Genomic DNA, 18,967 nt, shown 5'->3' with positions numbered 1-18,967 from the left:
AGGAATAGTGGTTTTGTGGAGTAACCATCTCTTCTCTGGGGGCCGCTGGGCTACTGAGGAGTACATAAATAATATACGAGCTGAAATGTCCAGTTTTGGACAGGTTTACAAAGGTCCAGCTGATCCTATCATGAATTAATCCTTTGGCCAGCTTCGAGTGCTCTTGTGGGTGTGTCTGTGTGCAGGTTTTTGTACGCTCACTTGTATCATCACAAATGATCATATTAAATGCTTATCATTAACTCCACGTTCATCTGGGACCTCAGTTTGAATTCATTTTAATGAACCATTTCAATCACTCTGAGTGTCTGAGGGAAATAAAACTAAAACTAGTCAGCAAAGAGAACAGTGGCCTCCACCTTACACCAAGGATGGGCAAATCAGATCCCGGGGGGCCGGCGCGTTTTGGTGATTTTCCTGTTCTAACCTGGTAATCAACCGATGAGTTGAATGAGTGTGTTTGAGCAGGAAAGTCACTGAACTGTGCTGGACAGTGGCCCTCCAGGACCTGGAGTTGCCAAGACACATTTTTAAACATTTTCCCAATTCTGTTTGAATGTAAACATCTCAAGGGCATCTTACCTTGTTTCCTGAAGCCTCTTTGGACTCGCTGACTTCATTTTGTAACTTTCAAGGCTTATCCATGATAAAAAAAAATAAATCTTTTATAGCTCTATCATAAGGGTGTGGCGTCCCCTATCACTTTATTTCTGCTGCAACAGTGCCCTCTGCTGGTCAGCCCGGAGACAAAGCGCGTAAATATGGGTTTAAGACACAGCATAGCAACAGCGTTGGGCGGGTTTAGATGATGAAACAGCTTTCAACGAACAAATGGCTGATCTGTAGTTCAACCAGAGTCGGTACCAGTCGGTCTAGAACGCGGAAATTACGTCCCTGGAAAGCCCTTTGACGTCTATCAGAATATAAGACATGCATTTTCTTAAAGACAGACCTAACGTTAACGTTAGAGCTCATTAAGGAACATTCTCGCTTTCTTCGGGAGGCTCAGGCGTTTCTCTCTGACTGGACAGGAGGGCTTCTTTTCTGGATATCAGTGATGGCCCCACAAGATTTTGAATCCCAGACAAACGCAATAATCAGTTGTCTTTTTCTGAATGAAAGGGATATATATGAAACCGATGGTCCTGGTAGCCTCGAAGACGGTAAGTAACTACGTTAGCGTTTAGGAAAGTATTGCTGAAACAAACAGCCTGTTTAGCTACCGTTAGAAAGGCTTTATTAGCTTTAATAAAAGCGTCTTAGAATGAAAGGTTGAGTATGACAAGTGTTTTTATCCCTTATTTCTTAGTATACGAAGCTAAAGTTGGCTTCTTATTCGGATTTGAATCCTGAGGCGCCAGAACTGGTGCACTATATAAGCCAACTTAGCTACTTTCTAGCCTTAACCTTCGAACTAACCACTAGCTTCCAGCTGTCAGTAGCTGGTGTCTGAGTGAAAAAGTACCTTTTGACCGTTAATTAATTCATTAAATATCAGTTACTGGCTACAACGCTACGTTTAGTAGCCAAGTTACAAGGTACGTTTCTGAGTAGATGGTAAACATTTCTTCAGGTTAAAGGGTGAAATGCTAGATATGATAGACGCTTGGCATACTTTCGTCTTCCTTTCCTTTCACTTCTGAAAAACAGCGTAGACAGCTGTGTCAGACCTGCCCCTGTGTTCTCATGTATTCCTACCAGAAAATGCCGACGCAATGAAGATAGCTGAAAAGCTCAGACAGCTGGGAGATCTGTACGACGAGACTGTGATCCAGCCACTCATTAAAGAAGTCCGGACAGCCTCGAAGCAGCAGGTCATTTTATACATTTTCACAGTATGACCAAAATTTCCTGGCACAGCCATGGCCTTGGTTCTTTAAAGGTTCTTCTGTAAAGACAGTGGTTCTGTATAGAATCATGAACACTCAAAGAACTATTTGCCTGCTTAAATGGTGCTAGGGATAGTGAAATGGTTCTGATGGAGAATGAACTGTATATGGTTCTGTATTGAACATGGTTCTATTTAGCACCAATAAGCGTTCCACTACGGTTACGATGGCAAGCATGGAACAACAGAAGAACCCTATTTTTGGTGTTACAACCCTCCTAAAGTTCTATATAGGACCATGTACAACACATTCCCCATCAATCCGAAGAACCATTTCACTGTGCAAAGAGCCATAGAAGCATGCCAATGATTCTTTGAGTGTTCGTGGTTCTATATAGAACCGTTGTCTTTACTAAAGAACTTTTTAAGTGTGGAACAAGATGGAAGAATTGATTTTAGCAGCTCTAAAATGAAGCAATGTTCTCATAGTTGTGCTATTGTTTCCTTCACATACTAATTTAAAAAAATCAGGAGGCATGGAATCTGAAAACATGCCTGGAACTGTTTTGCTGCTCTTCATCATTTCAGTGTTATGCATAGTGATTGTGTTTTTGTTCGTCATTGCACACAAAGCACACTAGCAAGCTAATCGACTTTTTATGCTACAAGTAGTCTGTAAATTCATTCATATCTTATTTTACAATGACAACTTTTCAAAATCATATCAAACTGATAACAGATTTTTCAAAATTTCTTCATAATTCAATGATTGAGGTGTAGACGACAACATTCTGAGTGGTTTAATATGAAATGGTTCATTGTACAGAAACTTACTGACTTAGTTTTCCTTACAGTGGTGGTGATGATACGAACCTGGGGTCACAATGTCATCCAATATAGTCATCCAAAATGACCAGTGAACTGACACATTTTTATATATAATGCTGACGATGGTACATAGTGGTAAATTTAAGAATACAAGTTGAATTTGGGACTTTTTTCCCTTATAATGTCCCCCATGTACCTCTCCACCAGGAATGGACTTGAAAAACATATGTTTTAGGCCAAAAGCTTCTCACTAAACTACTGTAAAACAATGTCTCAAGCAGCATAGTCATAACCATTTCATATAATAACTTCAATAGGAAGCTTTTAGAGGCATTAAATGCTTCAGATGTCTAGTTCCCATCACCACCACTGTGAACAGTTCTGACTTTGTGTGTTTTTCTAGAGCAGAGCATTTCACACCAAACCACCCTGAATGAAATTGAAAAATTTGTGGAATACTCTTTAAGTAGGCCAAGTAATACAAACTGATTGGCACTTTGGTTTCAGGTGGTGACTGCTTTCAGTAATGGCGTGGACAGCCTGAGTAAGATGTGGGTGGCAGAGAGAGCAGAGGTTGTTCCTGAGAAGCATCTCTTGAAGGCTACAATCACACTTGCTCTTTACATGAAGAAGAATTGCCCCGACGTTACCGGAGTCCAGGAAGCTGTGGTCAGCTTCGTCAACAACCGGCTGGCCAGTTGGATCATTCAGCAGGGAGGCTGGGTTAGTCCTTTTTTTCATAGGCCCTTGATGTTTAACAAAAATCACTAAACAAATTGATTTAACCACTCAGTATATCTATAGAATGTATTTTTTTTTATCATGTGGATTCAGATGTCTGCAGTGGGCCATTTAGTTATCCTTGAGGTGTTAAAGAGACATGATGCCCCCATTGTTCTTTCTATCCTATAGTATGGGAAGGCTCAAAACTACTGAAAATGAAACTGAAAGAAAAATACAACCTAATGTAATATTCATTATTAAAGTACATCCTTGGCACCTCAAACGCTCTGAGTCATTTCTACAAATTTACAGACTCCAAACCACCCCTGTAATAAAACCTGACTGGGTTTGCCTAGCAGAGTTTTTCATTTGCTCACTTTTGACCTAGTTGACAAAGTTGCAACACATGAAGAAAGGTCGTCACTTTGTAACAAAGCACTGCGATACTGTGTTTTCAACTGGTACAGTACATGTGAATATAGTAATATTTTTATTAAATTATTAAAAACAAGTGCATGCTGATTTGCAGTCTGCTTTGGGTATGTTTAATTTTACCTTTTGTACACACACAGGATGTCAACTGTAAATAATAAACAAGTAGTTTTTCCCTTCCCTTTTTTTTATTTTTTAGGAAAAAGCCTCTTTTTCCTGTGACTGATTGAGCTCTAGGATTACCTGAACTGTTGAATTGGAAGAGGCGTGCCTTTCTCAGGAATTTCAGCTGTGGAATGCAAGATGAAGTAACCCCATAAACCAATGATATCCAAAATGCTGTTTATTTAAGCCATACAAACAGTGAGCCAAGTGAGTTTATATCCAGTATGTATTGTGTGTGATCTAGTGTGTGTTTTATAGTGCACTTTTAAAGCCCTTGGAATCAGTACCTTTATCGAATCGATAGCCTTTGGAATCGTGTTTTGTCTTTACCTCCCTTTACTACAACCAGTACTTGTGACATCACTTGAATTACAATGCAACTAATGAATCCGTTCATTATGATTTTAACTGATCAGAAGAAAAGAACTTAGTTATTAGTTAAGTATTGAAAATTTAACATTATACACAATGTTTTATTTAAAAAGGGGGAAATATTATCTGTCTATTTGCACAATGTTCTTTCAAACAAAATGTATGCACTGTATTTTATCAAGGGCATAATGACTTTTGGATTGCTCTTGAAAAATGCTGTTTTAATCAATGTGTGGGGGGATTATGTATAATCACAAATTAATAAGGTATAGAAATAAGATAAAATAAAGGGGGATTCCACTGATTTTTCAAAATCTCTGCTTAAATAAGTGGTTAAGATGTCAGCTAAGGCATTCAGAGTGGGTTGATGTGGAAAAAAGTTCCATTCTGCAGAAACTTACTGAGTCAAAATTGTTTACAGTAATGGTGATAGGAACTAGATGTATCCAAAAGCCATCTCACAGACAGCTGTTACATAAACACAAACTGCTTGATTGCTGAGGTATTGTTTTGCAATAGTTTTGAGATGAGATTTTGGCCTAAAATGTCTTTTTGTCAAGTACATTCATAGCAGTGAGATACAGTCATATACAAACTTTGGGTGCCCCTGCCCACATGACAGATGTTCTTGATTTTCTCACACATCACATGTAAAAACTCCATGTGCAGTTGTTATGGATAGTACCTAAAATTCTTATCACTACAATTATAAGGGAATCTGAGTTGGCCGAGTTTCGCTACGACACATAATTTCACATTTAAAACACTCTGAATGGCTTTGTTTACATCTAAATAACTGAATTCTGCATTTTGAAAATTTTGAAAAATCAGTGGAATTCCACTTATGGTGATGTACATAGGGAATGTCGAGAAAACTAAGTTGATATTGATGCTGTTTTCAGTAGGTTCTAGGACAGTAATTTTAGGGTGTTGTGGTTTGCTACATGTACCACTACAATAGGTGTCTTAAAATTATGCACTGCTCAGAATACATTATAAAGTCACTGTTTTAGTTCCAGAAGGTGCTGTATTACTCATGTCACTGTTTTTGTAGAATGTTAATTGAACTAAGCTGATTTTTTTGTGAAATCAATCGCAAGAACCATTCCAATTCAAGTGAGAGATATGTATAACCTGTATTTGCAATGAACAATAAAGACTAAAATGAAGGTGGACATGTGTATATATACTACACAAAGTTTGTTATTATTTATTATGACTCATGAACATTTACCACGAGCTGTATTATGACTGGCTTTTACTTCGTGACAACAGAAGAGGGCAGCACCATACTGATTAACTATAGCTTTTCTCTGTGTGCAGAAGCTCTAGCAGGAATAGTCACATCCAATATTGGTCAAGAAGAAAGGATTGTTTCCGCAACAGTATTAATCAGAGCAAAACTGATACATTTATAGCCAATATTGAATAATTCACAGCCAGCGTTACACATACCAAACACGTTTGACAAAATCTCACACCTTGTGGCCAAATTTCAGTATGTTGGCTTCAAAAATCCAGTCATGCTTGGATGGATAATCAAATGAGCAGCATTTATGAATAACCTCATGGCTTACCTGGATTTTTGTGAAAGACGTGACGCTAATAGCTGAAATGAAAAGTGTCAACAAGATAAGAAATTCAGCCCTACAACCTGATTTTCTGATGGAAGTGAAAGCAAGGCCCAGTCACCATACTCTGCACTGAATTCCACTTAAGTGAAGATGGTTTTAAGAAGATATTACAGAAATGCTTCCTGTTATGTCTTAACTAGCTGTCACAGCTTTTTCAAATTTTTCACATAATGCAGTGGTTGAGATGTAAACAAAGTAATTCAAAGTGGTTTGATGTGAACTGGTTAATTGTAGAGAAACTTGCTGACCCAGATTTGTGGGCTCTTTGGGGACTATTTTGCCTGCATATATCTCTCCACCATAAACAGATTTTAGAAAATACATTTTAGGCCAAAACCTAAACGCAAAACTATGGTAAAAGTACTCCTAACCAGTGATGTAACATCTAGACACATTTAATTCTTCGGTTGTTTGGTTTCTATAACCACCGCTAGACTAAACGCTAAATGATGCATTTGACACCAAACCACTCTGAATTACTTTGTTGACATCTTATCCATTTAAATATGCATAAATACTGAAATGAAATGAGCTCTGCGTAATGAAACTAGTAGCTGTGTCATGTTGTTTGTACTAGGAGAAAGACTTGAGGGTTCCAGACTGAGTATATTTGAGTCCTTGAGTCATGTGAAAGAACATGACAGGCACACGGTTCTGAGGGGTACTATGGGAACTTGGATCAGCTGAGCAACCTGCATGATGTCAAATGCAAAGTTGAGGATCTCCCTGACTGCTGACCTTTGCCATTTTAAACTTTTTATAGGACTTAAACTCATCGTATTCTCAGTGTAATGCTGGTCCTTCGTGTTATTAACCACCTAAATAAAGCTTAGTAGTGTTTCTGTGCTGCTATTAAACAGAGGCACATCTTAACAGATACATCTTAAGCAAACAGCTATGATGCAGCAGCTTTAAGGAAGCTGAGATTTGGAAGTAGATATGTGGTGAGAACTGAACTGGCCTGAGAAAGGAAGTGGCTGTAAATATGCCTAAAATGAAAGGGAGTTCTGTCGCTGCTCAGCCACATATTTTGTAGATATACAATTAACATTGCACATATATACACTCATGGGCCACTGTATTACATACATCTATCTTGTATCTACACTCATTGTCATTTTATCAAGTCCATTGGCAGGTGGTATGTGAACGCTCCTCCTAATTTAGCATTTAACTTATGTTTTGGTGTTTTAGCCACACCCACTGGTGTATAAAATCAAGCACATAGCCATGCAATCTCCATAGACAAACACTGGCAGTAGAATTGATCATCAGATTGGCAGTAGATTGATCATTGAGCTCAGTGACTTTAAATGTGGACCTGTCATAGGATGCCATTTTTGCCACCAGTCAGAATTTTCTGCCCTGTTATATCTGCCCCGGTCAACTGTAAGTGCTATTATAGTGAAATGGAAGTATCTAGAAGCAACAACACCTCAGGCAAGAGTTCAAAGCATTATAAAGCGTCAGCTGGAGTGGCAGACCACCACTGGACTCTGGAGCAGTAGAGACTTGTTCTCTGGAGTGAGGAATGCTTCACTCTCTGGCAGTCTGATGGACAAATCTGGTTTGACGGATGCCAGGAGAACACTACCTATCAGAATGCATAGTGCCAACAGTAAAGTTTGGTAGCGGAGGGATAATGGTCTGAGGCTGTTTTTCAGGGTTTGAACTCACATTCAGTTCATACCTCAATTCGAAACAATAAAATAGTGTCTAAATTCTATATATTTTAAAAAAATAGCAAAAATTTTAGACGGGTGTGCTTTATAGACTTCCCAGTCTAATGTTATAGCTACAAGATAATGTTACCCCCCCCCCCAAAGCTAAGAAATTAGCCAATAGCTAACATACTAGTCACAGTTCAACAATATGATACAATACAATGCAATACGCTGTGGTACAATTCAAGACAATACCATATATTGTATTGTTATATCCCTAATATAGGTGCACTTTGTAATTTCAACATTATGATTCCCTAAAGAATTTGTTAGCCTTTCTGTACCCTGTTCTTCAACAGTTAGGAACCCCCCCAAAAAGACCACCACAGAGCAGGTATTACTTGTGCTGGATCAGATTCAGTAGTTCTGCTGGAGTTTTAAATACTCACTGTCCACTCTATTAGATACTCCTACTTTATTGGTCCACCTTGTACAAACCCTATTTTCAGAAAAGTTGGGACATTTCATAAAATACAAGAAATCTAATAAAAACAAGAATCTGTGATTTGTTAATTCTCTTGAAACTTTATTTAACTGACAAACATAAAAAGAAAAGATTACCAATGTTTTCACTGACCAACTTAATTGTGTTTTGTAAATATAAACAAATTTTGAATTTGATGCCTGCAAAACAGAATTTTTGCCCGTTCTTGCATAATACCAGACTTTAGCTGCTCAACAGTCCATGGTCGTCTTTATCTGATTCTTCATGGTGCGCAATAAATTTTCAACAGGAGACAGATCTGGATGGCAGGCAGGCCAGGCAAGCACACACACTCTGTGTCTATGAAGCCACGCTGTGTAGAATATGGTGAATGAGGCCTGGCATTGTCAAGACATCTTCTTGACGGCAGTATGTGTCTCTCGAAAATCCTAATCTCTCTATAGACGCCTCCTCGTCAATGGTACCTTCACATATATGCAAGCCATGCATGTCATGGGCACTGATGTGCCCCATACTACGATAGATGGTAGCTTTTGCACTTTTCACTGATAAAAATCTGGACAGTCCCTTTAGTCTTTGGCACAGAGCAACATCCATTTTTCCCAAAAACAAGCTGCACACAGCACAAATTCCCAGTCTTTTGGACCTTCTGAGATGAGCTCAGGCCCAGAGAACTCAGCAGTGTTTCTGCATAGAATTGATGTATGGCTTTCTCCTTGCATGCTAGAAGTTTCACGTTGTGTCACTTAATGCTGGGGCAGAGTGTGTTTAGTGACAATGGTTTTCCGAAGTACTTCCGACCCCATGTGGCCATATTTAACACAGTAGCACGACAGTTTCTTATGCAATGCCATCGGAGGGCCTGAAGGTCATGCACATTCAACAATGGTTTCCGGCTTTGCCCTATACGGATTGAGATTGCTCTGGATTCCCTGAATCTTTTCACAATATTATGAAGGGTAGATGGTGAACGGCCTAAATTCTTTGCGATCTTGCACTGAGAAATGTTCTTTTTGAACTATCTGACGAAAGACTGAGCCTTTTGTGGATGCTCCTTTCATAACCAATCATGATACCCTCACTTGCTACTAATTCACTTGCTTGTTGTGGAATGTTTCATGTTACAGTGTGATGTCAATATTCTGCAAACTTTTCACTCTTATTTTACCTCTAACTTTTTTTTTTAAGCGTTACAGCCATCAAATTCAAAATTTCTTTATATTCACAAAATACAATTAAGTTGGTCAGTGAAAACCTGGGAAATCTTTTCTTTGTACTTTAAAATTTCAAGAGAATTAAATCACAGATACTTGTTTTTATTGCATTTTACAAATTGTTCCAACTTTTCAGGAAAAGGGTTTTGTAAAAGTCAATTAAAAATTCATTCTTTTTTTACTTAATATTGTGTCTGGTTAAGTGGAGGAAGGCATTAGGGCAATATTTTATCGTATTGAGATAAATTATATCATAATACATCACAGTACGGTGTCAGAGATGATAGCACATCTCTTGTTGCATGGTTTATGTTAGTCATCCTCCAGGCCTTCATACATACACACATACATACATACATACATACATCATCTAAACCGCTTATCCTTCTGGGTCGCGGTGGGGTGCTAGAGCCTATCCCAGCTGTCATTAGGCGGAAGGCAGGATACACCCTGGACAAATTGCCAGCCTCAACTAAATTTAATATCACAATTTTTAGTGTGGAAAATACTGATAAAAATACTGATATATTTGATACACTTGATGAAGACTTTTGTGTAACATCTTTTAAACACATTTTTCCTGTTTTTTTCAACACTGAAAAATAAATAATTTGCCTTTAATGGCCACTCGACTGGAAATTAAATAAACAAAGGTGTGGTCTCTGACTTTTGCACAGAACTGAATATGGTAACTGGGTCTAATAAATTGGACAATTAATGTAGATGCAGCCAAATAAAGTGGCCAATGAGTGTACATCAGTCATGAGTGCATCACTTCAATGGTTTGGATGGACAACAACAGAACTTACTGCTTAGTTACTGCTCTTAATCTTCATTGGGCAGCAAAGCAATGTAGTCTTTGTGACAAAAAAGCATACAAACAAGGTACTTTTTGTGCATTTAGTAAGTAAACTCAGATTTGAACACATCAGTTTTACTGTTTGGTGACTGAACCACAATTTTTGACTGGATCAGATTCTTTTATCACATTAACTGTGAATAATAGTATTTTTTAACGTTCTTTGATAAAGTTACCACTGTTCAGATATATAGTACAAGGTACTGCTCCTTGCGAGCTGAGCATCACAGTATGGGTTATTGGCTGAACATAAAAACAATACCAGCCATCTTGGTTAATATCGTTCAAACTAGGTTTATTCATGGTTCTGTCTTGTCTGTTGTTTCACACTTGCTTCTCGGTTCTCCTGCTCAAAGCATTACAGATATCAAATGCTTGGTTGGTCTACAGTTAAGCACATTATGCTCATAACCGTTCCTCAAAAAGATAATCAAGCAAGGTATGATCAAGTGGTGCGCTTCCAATACATTATACAAGGTAGCTGTTAGACTTGGACACTTACATACAAGAAGATACGAAAAAAATATTATTAACTGCCGAGTTACTCTACTGCATCTTCCAGTGCTTACTGTAGTCACAGCTGTAATACAAATGAGATGAGTAAACCTTTTCTGGCAACAAATCATAATAAACATTAGATAAAATAAAAATATTTGTAAAACATGACTGAAATTTCATTTCAAGCAGCAAAGGAGTGGATCAAGCAGATCAAAGTTCTGTTTAAGGCAAAGGAAGCAATCGTCTTGACTGCATGTTTGTCTGTTTATGATTATGGAGCGCGATAAATTGCAATTCGCCGCTCTAATAAAACCATTCATCTTCCAAGGAATTGGATTTGTCAGTTGAAAACGTTACTTCATCAAATCGTGTTCTCCGTGTCCTTCCACAAGAAGATCTAGTTCAGACTCATAAAAGGTATGACTCTTAATACTGCAGTGCCACTGACTCAAAAGAAACATGTAATAAAATGCAGGACAGGTGGCTTACTGACATTTCCCCAAGCCAACTCTGACACTTTGTCTAGTTAATGCCTGTTGTGGTTTAAAGCACTTCACAGTAGTTGCAGTAAGGCTTGCGAGTCTCATCAGAACCAGTGCTTGCCACAAATGAATGCCATTTGGACTGTGTGGCGCTTCCACTAAAACAGGCAGTTTTCATATATTTGATGGGCCTTCACAGATGGTGGGCTACATTCATCGCACCATTGACTATGTGACTATAGTGAATATTTCGGGGGAAATGCCATGGTTGATGTTTGGTCTCAACGTTAGCTTGAATATAACAGAATATTATTTTACAGTGTGGGGTCAAAACATCATAGGGTCACTGGCCTAGATGCTAAGGATAAACTGACAGCAGCTCACCCACACTTCATTCCCATGAAGACGTCCACCAAAAATAATCACCATAGCAGACCTCCTACTAGACAGGGGTGTACCCCAAGGCTCCAGTGTGGGATCAAATGTCAATGTTACGTCTCACTCTCCTCTCCTGGCTCTCCCTTCGCTGGCTGCCTCGATTGGCCTGACGGGACATTTCCCTGCAGCAGAAGTACTGCTTCCAGATCTTGAGGAAAGCGTTGCGGAACTTCTTGATGCGGAAGGCATACACAATGGGGTTGACAGCTGAGTTGCCGTGACTAAGCAAAATAGCGATGTAGATGAGGATCTTTTTCTCCAAGTTTGGGCTGAAGAGAGTGATGCAGTTTAGAATGTGCAGTGGCAGCCAGCTAATAGCAAACAAAAATAGCACAAGAGCGAGAGATTTGGCCAGTTTCAACTCTTTGCCATAATAACGGCTGGGGTCAGTCTGGCTGGCCGTCACTTTCTTATTAAGCTGTTTGTGGATCATGTAGAAGATCTCCGCATATATAAGCAGCATTAGGACAAGTGGGGGCAGCACCCAGCCGAAGAAGTTGAAGTAGACCATATACTCCATGCTGATGACTGTTTCAAACCGGCAGGTGATAAGTAGGTTGGCGGAGTTGTTGGTTACCTTCGCCAAGTTGTTCCAGCCCAACATAGGAGTCAGGCCCACAATGATGGCCACCATCCAGCATACGACCACCGCTGTCCCGGCTCGTTTCGGTGTCACCACCCGCTTATAGCTGCAGAACAGGGCAGGGAAAGGAAAACAACAACAGCTAAGGCACTTCGGTTCCAAGAGCTTTGTAGAATGACACTGATACTCATAAGTTTGAGGATACTTTGACTTCTTTTGAAATTTTCCAAGCAATGCTTGATTTTCACAATTATGCAGTAAATTACTTGAAAGTTTGTTAATATAAAACATCTATTTACTAATACTTACGTTAATACATACAGGATGATTCAAAAAGATATTTCTGATTTCAAAGCGCCATATTTTTATAATCGTGAGGTGCTTAGGAACCAATCACATACCGATTGAAAGAGGGGATCATAGAGTTTCTGACTGTCAGTATGGCAGTGAACCTCCAACAGCTCAGAGCATTCGTCATTGATACCAACAGTTCCAAGAAAAAGGTCACTAGCGTCACCAGATCTCACGCCGTGTGACTTTTTTTGTGGGAGTACGTTAAGGATTCTGTTTATGTGCCACTCCCAACAACACTGTATGATCTCCAAAATCGCATTGAAAGAGCCGTGAGTACAGTGACACCCGACATGCTCAATTGAGTTTTTTTGCAGCACTCAGCTTAATGTATGTTAAAGTGGCTTTTTTGGTTTAAAGACTAGGTTTTGCCTAAAATGATTTACAGTTTACTTTTTGGTTAAAGGCAGGGGTGCCCAATCCTGGTTTTGGAAATCTACCATCCTACAGTGTTTAGCTCCAGCCCCTATCATCCAGGTAATGAAGGCTTTCAGGGGCACCTAAATATTGCTCTCCACTGTGGGAGATCTCCTGGACCAGGTTTGGACACTCATGCTTAAAAGCATGATTCTAAAAGTCAATTAAAAATTCACTCTTTTTTTACGTAACATTGTGATTATGTTTAAGTAGAGAAGGGCAATATGTTTTGTCATACTGAGATTTTTAAAAATTAAAAAAATATATATCATAATACATCACAATACGCTTCTCTGAGCATACTGTAGATATTGTCAGCACTTGAAACAACTGCATGCCTTATTAAAAAAGAACATAACTCGTCCTGTCTTGACTGTCATGAGCGGTTACCAGTGGTCGCTAACGCTGCTCCTGGAGATCTACTTTCCTGCAGCTTTCACCTCCAACCCAAATCTAACACACCTCATTCAGTTAATCAAAGACTTCAATAGATAGATGGATTCGGGGTGGGGTCAATTTGGGTTGGAGCTTATGTCTGCAGCAGTGGTCATCAATCCTGGTCCTGGAGATCTACCTTCCTGTGGACTGTAGCTTAAACCACAAACTGCCACACTCACTTCTTCAGAAGCTCCTTGACTCGTTAGATGAGATGCATTAGTCTAGGTAGGGGCAGGAGGCAGCATGTTAGATGCAGGTTGGAACTAAACTCTGCAGGACAGAAAATCTCCAAGACCACTCATCTGCAGTAAAGTAGATCACCAGGAGCAGTGTCGGTGAAAACTGTTCTAAACAGGTTTGTATTCCAAACAAGCAGGAGCACCTGATTCCACTAGTTTAATCAGTCAGCGTCAAACAGTTTCTGAGGTGGAATCTCTGGTCTAAGCTTTATCACTTGTCTGGAGTAAATTACATGAATCCTGAGAAGTACTTAAGTTACTCCAGGGCAGTGATACACTATACTCCATGCTCTAAAACACTTACGCCTAAATTCAATTTCAGTCCCTCAGAGACTTTGCAAGCTATTTTCATGCAATACAAACAAGGGCAACGGAGCGTGCTACTCACTCGGCCATTAAATTGTCACTGGTGAAACAAGCACCTAACTATATTTACTTCAGTGAAGTCAGCTATGAGCAGACTACACTTAAAACATTTCAAGCACACATTTCTGTACCAGATCTACAGATCAAATAAACTGCAGACCAAATACAGACAAACGAAACTTCATCTGATCCACAGTCATTCAACACATTCACAGTTTCAGTTTAAGCAGCCTTGCTCATCCCGTTAAAATTAGGCCTAATGTTTACTGACCTAGGTGAGGCCGTTAACATGGTTGTAAGGAAGCAATTCACACAAATTGAAAGTAAGGTGCGGCATCTGCTCAGATTAACAAATTTCCATGGAAATCAAGGCCCTTCTTGGAAAACTTGCCAATAGATTTGGATTACAGGAATGCACATGACGCTTGGTAACAAGGTGTGTTCACATGCTTCTGGGGAAGATTATGAAATGGTTTGGAAAGTTGTTCTCACACTGTCTAGGGATTACAGCACCCTAAAAGTACTGTATATTGTACCGTATGGCAAAAAGTCTCATGAGTTAATAACATTATTTTAAAAAATGGCAATAATAAGCAAAAATGTTATTGATCAAGATGCTACTTCAACATGACTGTAGCTACGTTTAAATAAACTTTCTTTGAAAATTGCAAGTGAAAAAATAGAAATTGGTACTTAAATTTGATTCCAGCAGCTCATTTCAATCAAACTGACTTTTAGTGATAAAAATGCTTTACATAATGATATGATTTCCTACAAGAACTGTTGTCGCATATGTTTCAGATTATCAATGAAAGAAGTTGTGTTTGACATGTCACAATGTGTTGTACCTTTGGCTTCTCGGACTTCCCTCAAATCTACTGAGAAGCAAATTCTGTTTTATTCCATCGGAATCAATATGCGAGAGATCAGGCTGTAGCCTTTTCTGGACTTCTCTCTGCAAGAGCTGAAAAGTGGCCGCTTTCCTTTTAAAACTGCTTTCATCTCACCTCAGTCCAGCTCTACCTCTCAGCCATGCTGTTTGTGTTTGCTGTAAGTAGCATGTGAGGAAAATCTGTCATACCCTAATGTCACTGTTATTGTGCATCAGGCTCATCATTATGAACTGTATATAGAGTCTGATGTCAATATAACTTCTTGCTAGCTTTTTCTGTGCTGTTTTTAGTGTTAATGTGTGAACATGTAGATGTAGTTTATGAATAGTTTGGAAAGTTGTGCTCACAGTTAGGGAATGTTTTAGTATGAACAATAGAAACATCTAGACAAAACATATGAGTGATTCATCTGTAATCTTAAACTGAAAATGATCAGTAGCAAAAAATGCAACTGTGATTTCAACTACACCAACTCTATACTCCTGTCATAAACTGATGTCATCGTTATTTGCTTACTATCTTTTCCTGTGCTCAGTTTATTACCAGTCCCTCTGGCCTTTCATTACTGGCTTCATCAACACTTACATGTTTTAGACTGACACGGCAGATCAGTATAGGTGGTTATCAGGCTAATATCAGGAGAAAATGCTGGAGCGGATATTGGAGAATGAACTTGAGCCAATTATATAACCAATCTTGCTTGAAAAATCACATTTGCATTCTAGATGTGATGTTGTTGGCTGTACATTTCATCCTATGGGGCCATAGATTGTTTGAGTAGTTTGATCGTGACTGAGCCAACTTTTGAATGCTTATCTTAAGTGAAATGCTTCAATTAAAATTGCTCATTTAAAAGCCTAGTCGTTTTTAAAGACAACAATTTTGTATCGATACTCAAAGTTTTAATACAAGTATTAGAAAAGAAAAACTGGTATCCGGCTTCTCTTGTTTTAGACTATTGAGTTGGAAAAATGGGCTCCTATGGGTGTTAAGGAGGATGTAGAGGTGATATGGCAAAAAAATAATATTGTGATACTTTAAGAAATTGTCACAATACTTATTTGATCAGTTGCAACAGAGAAAAAAAGTCAGTAGTGCTACATTTTTCAAAATACTATCAAAAACTGAACACAACAATTTTTACTCAATATTTGGCATACTGTGTTGCACTAAATCTAGTTAAACGGGACTCATTTTGCTCCCTTTATAACGAAACCTGCAGCTGGCCAGTGTTCTGCAAGTGCTGATATGCATGACATGTTCAGAAAAGCGTACTGTATTGTATTGTGACATGATATATATCGTTATTGTGATAAACTGTCATATTGTCCAGCCTTAGAAAGACGGAGACTGAGGGCTAGAAAACTGCACTACAGCAAACATCCCACAGCAAACATCCCACAGCAAACTCACACAGGCCAGTCACCCTTAGCAGCCTGTTGGGGATGTAAATGATCACTGTTAGCTAAGGTGCTGTGTCACACTCTGTTGCCAGGGGAAAAAAAAGACTGAAGCTCAAAATCCCTGTGGATTTTACAGGACCTTTTACAGGACCACTCACAGTCTTTAAGCACAGTAAGAGTCGGGTTGGCTGATTAGCCCCCTGATGGTCTGATAACCAATAGAGCATGGTGTTTCACATGGCTTTCATACATCTATCTTAGAAACTGGAATGAAAGGATAGCTGTTGTGTTCACATAAGCACATAAGAACTCCCTCAAAGGATTATGTTTTCAGACGAGTCCGAGATAACCATCAAAAAAGTCAGGAAACAGTTAACACTCAACGTCCTCGTGACCTTGAATGATGGGTTCAGCAAACTGAATAGTCATGGGAGACTGTTTCAGCACTTCTGAGTTCTCTCCTCTTTAATTTACTCCATAAAAACTAAGATAACATAGTCTGATTACTTAGTAATCAGACTATGTTACTACTGGGGATCAATTACCAGTATTGGAGAGTCACCATCAATCAAAACAGGCTTCCCCAGCCAAAAATGAAGCCTAGACTTTCCGAGGTTTAATTACACTGCCAATGAGAACTCTCCACTGGAAATCCTTTTTAGGGTAAGAAACAACCCCAGAGTGGACAGTGGCCAAACTTGGAAGAGAAGCAAGGCAGCTTTCTTGTGTAAATCTGTGTGAGGACATTTAAAGTCACTGGACACTTAGAGGACACTGCACCATTTGGAAAGCAGTCAATAAAAAGACAGTAAACTGATCTGCTGCACACCTTAGACAAGTAGTGGACAAGTAGTGGACAAGGGTGGTCGTGGTGTTTTGCTCGACATTACCTCATAGGTATCTTGACCCTCAGGTAGCGGTCAATGGCAATAGCGAGGAGAGCTAGGATGGAGCTTTGCGTCAGGACGAGCACCGTGCAGGCCACCAGCAAGCAGCTGTAGAAATGAGTCGTGAGCCCGATGCTGATGGTGATGGCCAGCGGGATGACCAGCGCGCCCACCGCGATGTCAGCCAGGGCCAGGCTGACGATGAAGTAGAAGGTCGTGTCCCGCAGCGAGCGGTTCATTCTCACCGCCCAGACCACCATCACGTTCCCGATCACAGAAGAGATGGCGATGGCCACTTCCATTACCACGTAGAGGACAGGTGTCAGTTCATCGGGCATCCTGGCGAAGATCGACGACCAAGGTCAGCCGGTGATGGACGAGCTTCAAACTTCCTTCACTTTCTCGTCAGTTGTCCGTTAAGCGTTTCCGAGGAGCTCCGGCAACGGAGAGGTCGAGACGGTCCTTCATAGCGAGGGTGAAGAGAAAACAGACCGGTCTTCACTCAACAAAACCCGGGCGAACTCTGCCTCTCTGCCTGTCTGTCTGTCTGTCTGTCTGGAGATTTGGAAAACATGCTTTCTCTGTCTGGTCATGTTCAGTCCAGTCCCTCCGCTAAGGATAACTCATTTCAGACTGTTCACGAGTGGATACATCCATGGTATGCGGATCGTCCGAAAGCAGGACCTACAACTAGCCACAACTGATAGTAAACTAACTACAATGAGTGAGGTAGCAGCAGCAACACAAGCAAGCCAAACTGCCAGAGTGCCTTTTCAAAGCTGGAGGGACGCGGTGTTTGGTTTTCCCACCCGTATTCCGACAGGCCCCGCCTTCCTGCGCTACCATTGGCTAGTAGTTCAACACACTCACAAGCAGTGCGCCAATCAGATCACTGCCAGTACTGTGCAAACTGTCACCCAATCCTAGCGCAGGAGACGAGCTACTATTAGCCAATCCTGGAGCAGGAGGGCGGGGTTTTTGTCAGAATACGTGTGGGAAAAAACAACGCATTGAAAAAATTGGAAGTCGTTCATTGGAAATGAAAGATCAATTCAGCTTAACGAACCGATTCTTTCGAACGGTCAACATGGTGAAAAAAGACTCGAATGTATTGCTAAGGTATTCAGCTATTTAGCCCTTCAGAAAGTTCTCAACATTCTGATACTTACAAATAATAATAATACTTATATACTGCAGATATTTTAATTCTATTCTATTCTTATATCCGCTAAAATCCACTTATCACATTTGTGTAGGTTTAGGTACCAAAAGGTTATCAGAGATTATTCAATCCTTTCAATTAAACAGGTCATTTTTATTATTGAGGCTGATATATGTAAATAAGCTGTTCTGATTGGCTGCCCTGTATTGTGCCTCATTCAGAAAAAAGTCCAGGCTGAAACATCCCTTGCAACTTCATTGGCAAAGCCAGGGCTGAGGTGCTGTAGGCTGAATTATATGTAAATGCGTTGGTTTACGTGACTTCAAAAAAATGACGTCAGAACAGGCTGTTTTTACAGCCATATACAGATTGTATGGACCAAGGAGTAAACTGTACATTCCAAGCAGTAACAATGTTTACATACTACATCAAACTCTTCATGGAAGAAAATTTTAATGAAATGGGTCTTTACTGAAAGTGACACACTGAAATATGGTGAATGCAGATGTTGCTGTGTCATAGCTGACTTGCTCAACTTAGATGAAAACAAGCTGGAGAGTAATCTTTTTGCGGAGGAACATCACTG

General features: G+C 39.7%; 2 protein-coding genes across 2 annotated transcripts; one reads left to right on the top strand and one right to left on the bottom strand.

Moving 5' to 3' along the window:
• Positions 1–793: 793 nt before the first annotated feature.
• On the top strand, positions 794–5,537 carry LOC118799663 (bcl-2-like protein 15). Its single transcript, XM_036559638.1, has 4 exons — positions 794–1,163; positions 1,702–1,814; positions 3,164–3,379; positions 4,011–5,537. The coding sequence occupies exons 1-4, from the start codon at positions 1,058–1,060 to the stop codon at positions 4,035–4,037; spliced, it is 462 nt and encodes a 153-aa protein (XP_036415531.1). The 5' UTR covers positions 794–1,057; the 3' UTR covers positions 4,038–5,537.
• Positions 5,538–10,411: 4,874 nt separating this feature from the next.
• Positions 10,412–17,996, bottom strand: LOC118799556 (adenosine receptor A1-like). The gene is made up of 2 exons (XM_036559504.1): positions 17,223–17,996; positions 10,412–12,331 (listed from the first exon to the last, which is right to left on the bottom strand). Exons 1-2 carry the CDS (start codon positions 17,555–17,557, stop codon positions 11,683–11,685), a joined length of 984 nt encoding a protein of 327 aa, XP_036415397.1. The 5' UTR covers positions 17,558–17,996; the 3' UTR covers positions 10,412–11,682.
• Positions 17,997–18,967: the final 971 nt, after the last annotated feature.

The sequence above is a fragment of the Colossoma macropomum genome, unplaced genomic scaffold (genome assembly GCF_904425465.1).
Source record: "Colossoma macropomum unplaced genomic scaffold, Colossoma_macropomum, whole genome shotgun sequence".
Classification (NCBI taxonomy): domain Eukaryota; kingdom Metazoa; phylum Chordata; class Actinopteri; order Characiformes; family Serrasalmidae; genus Colossoma; species Colossoma macropomum.
Note: the sequence above shows the minus strand (reverse complement) of the source record. Positions and strands in the feature narration are given on the sequence as shown.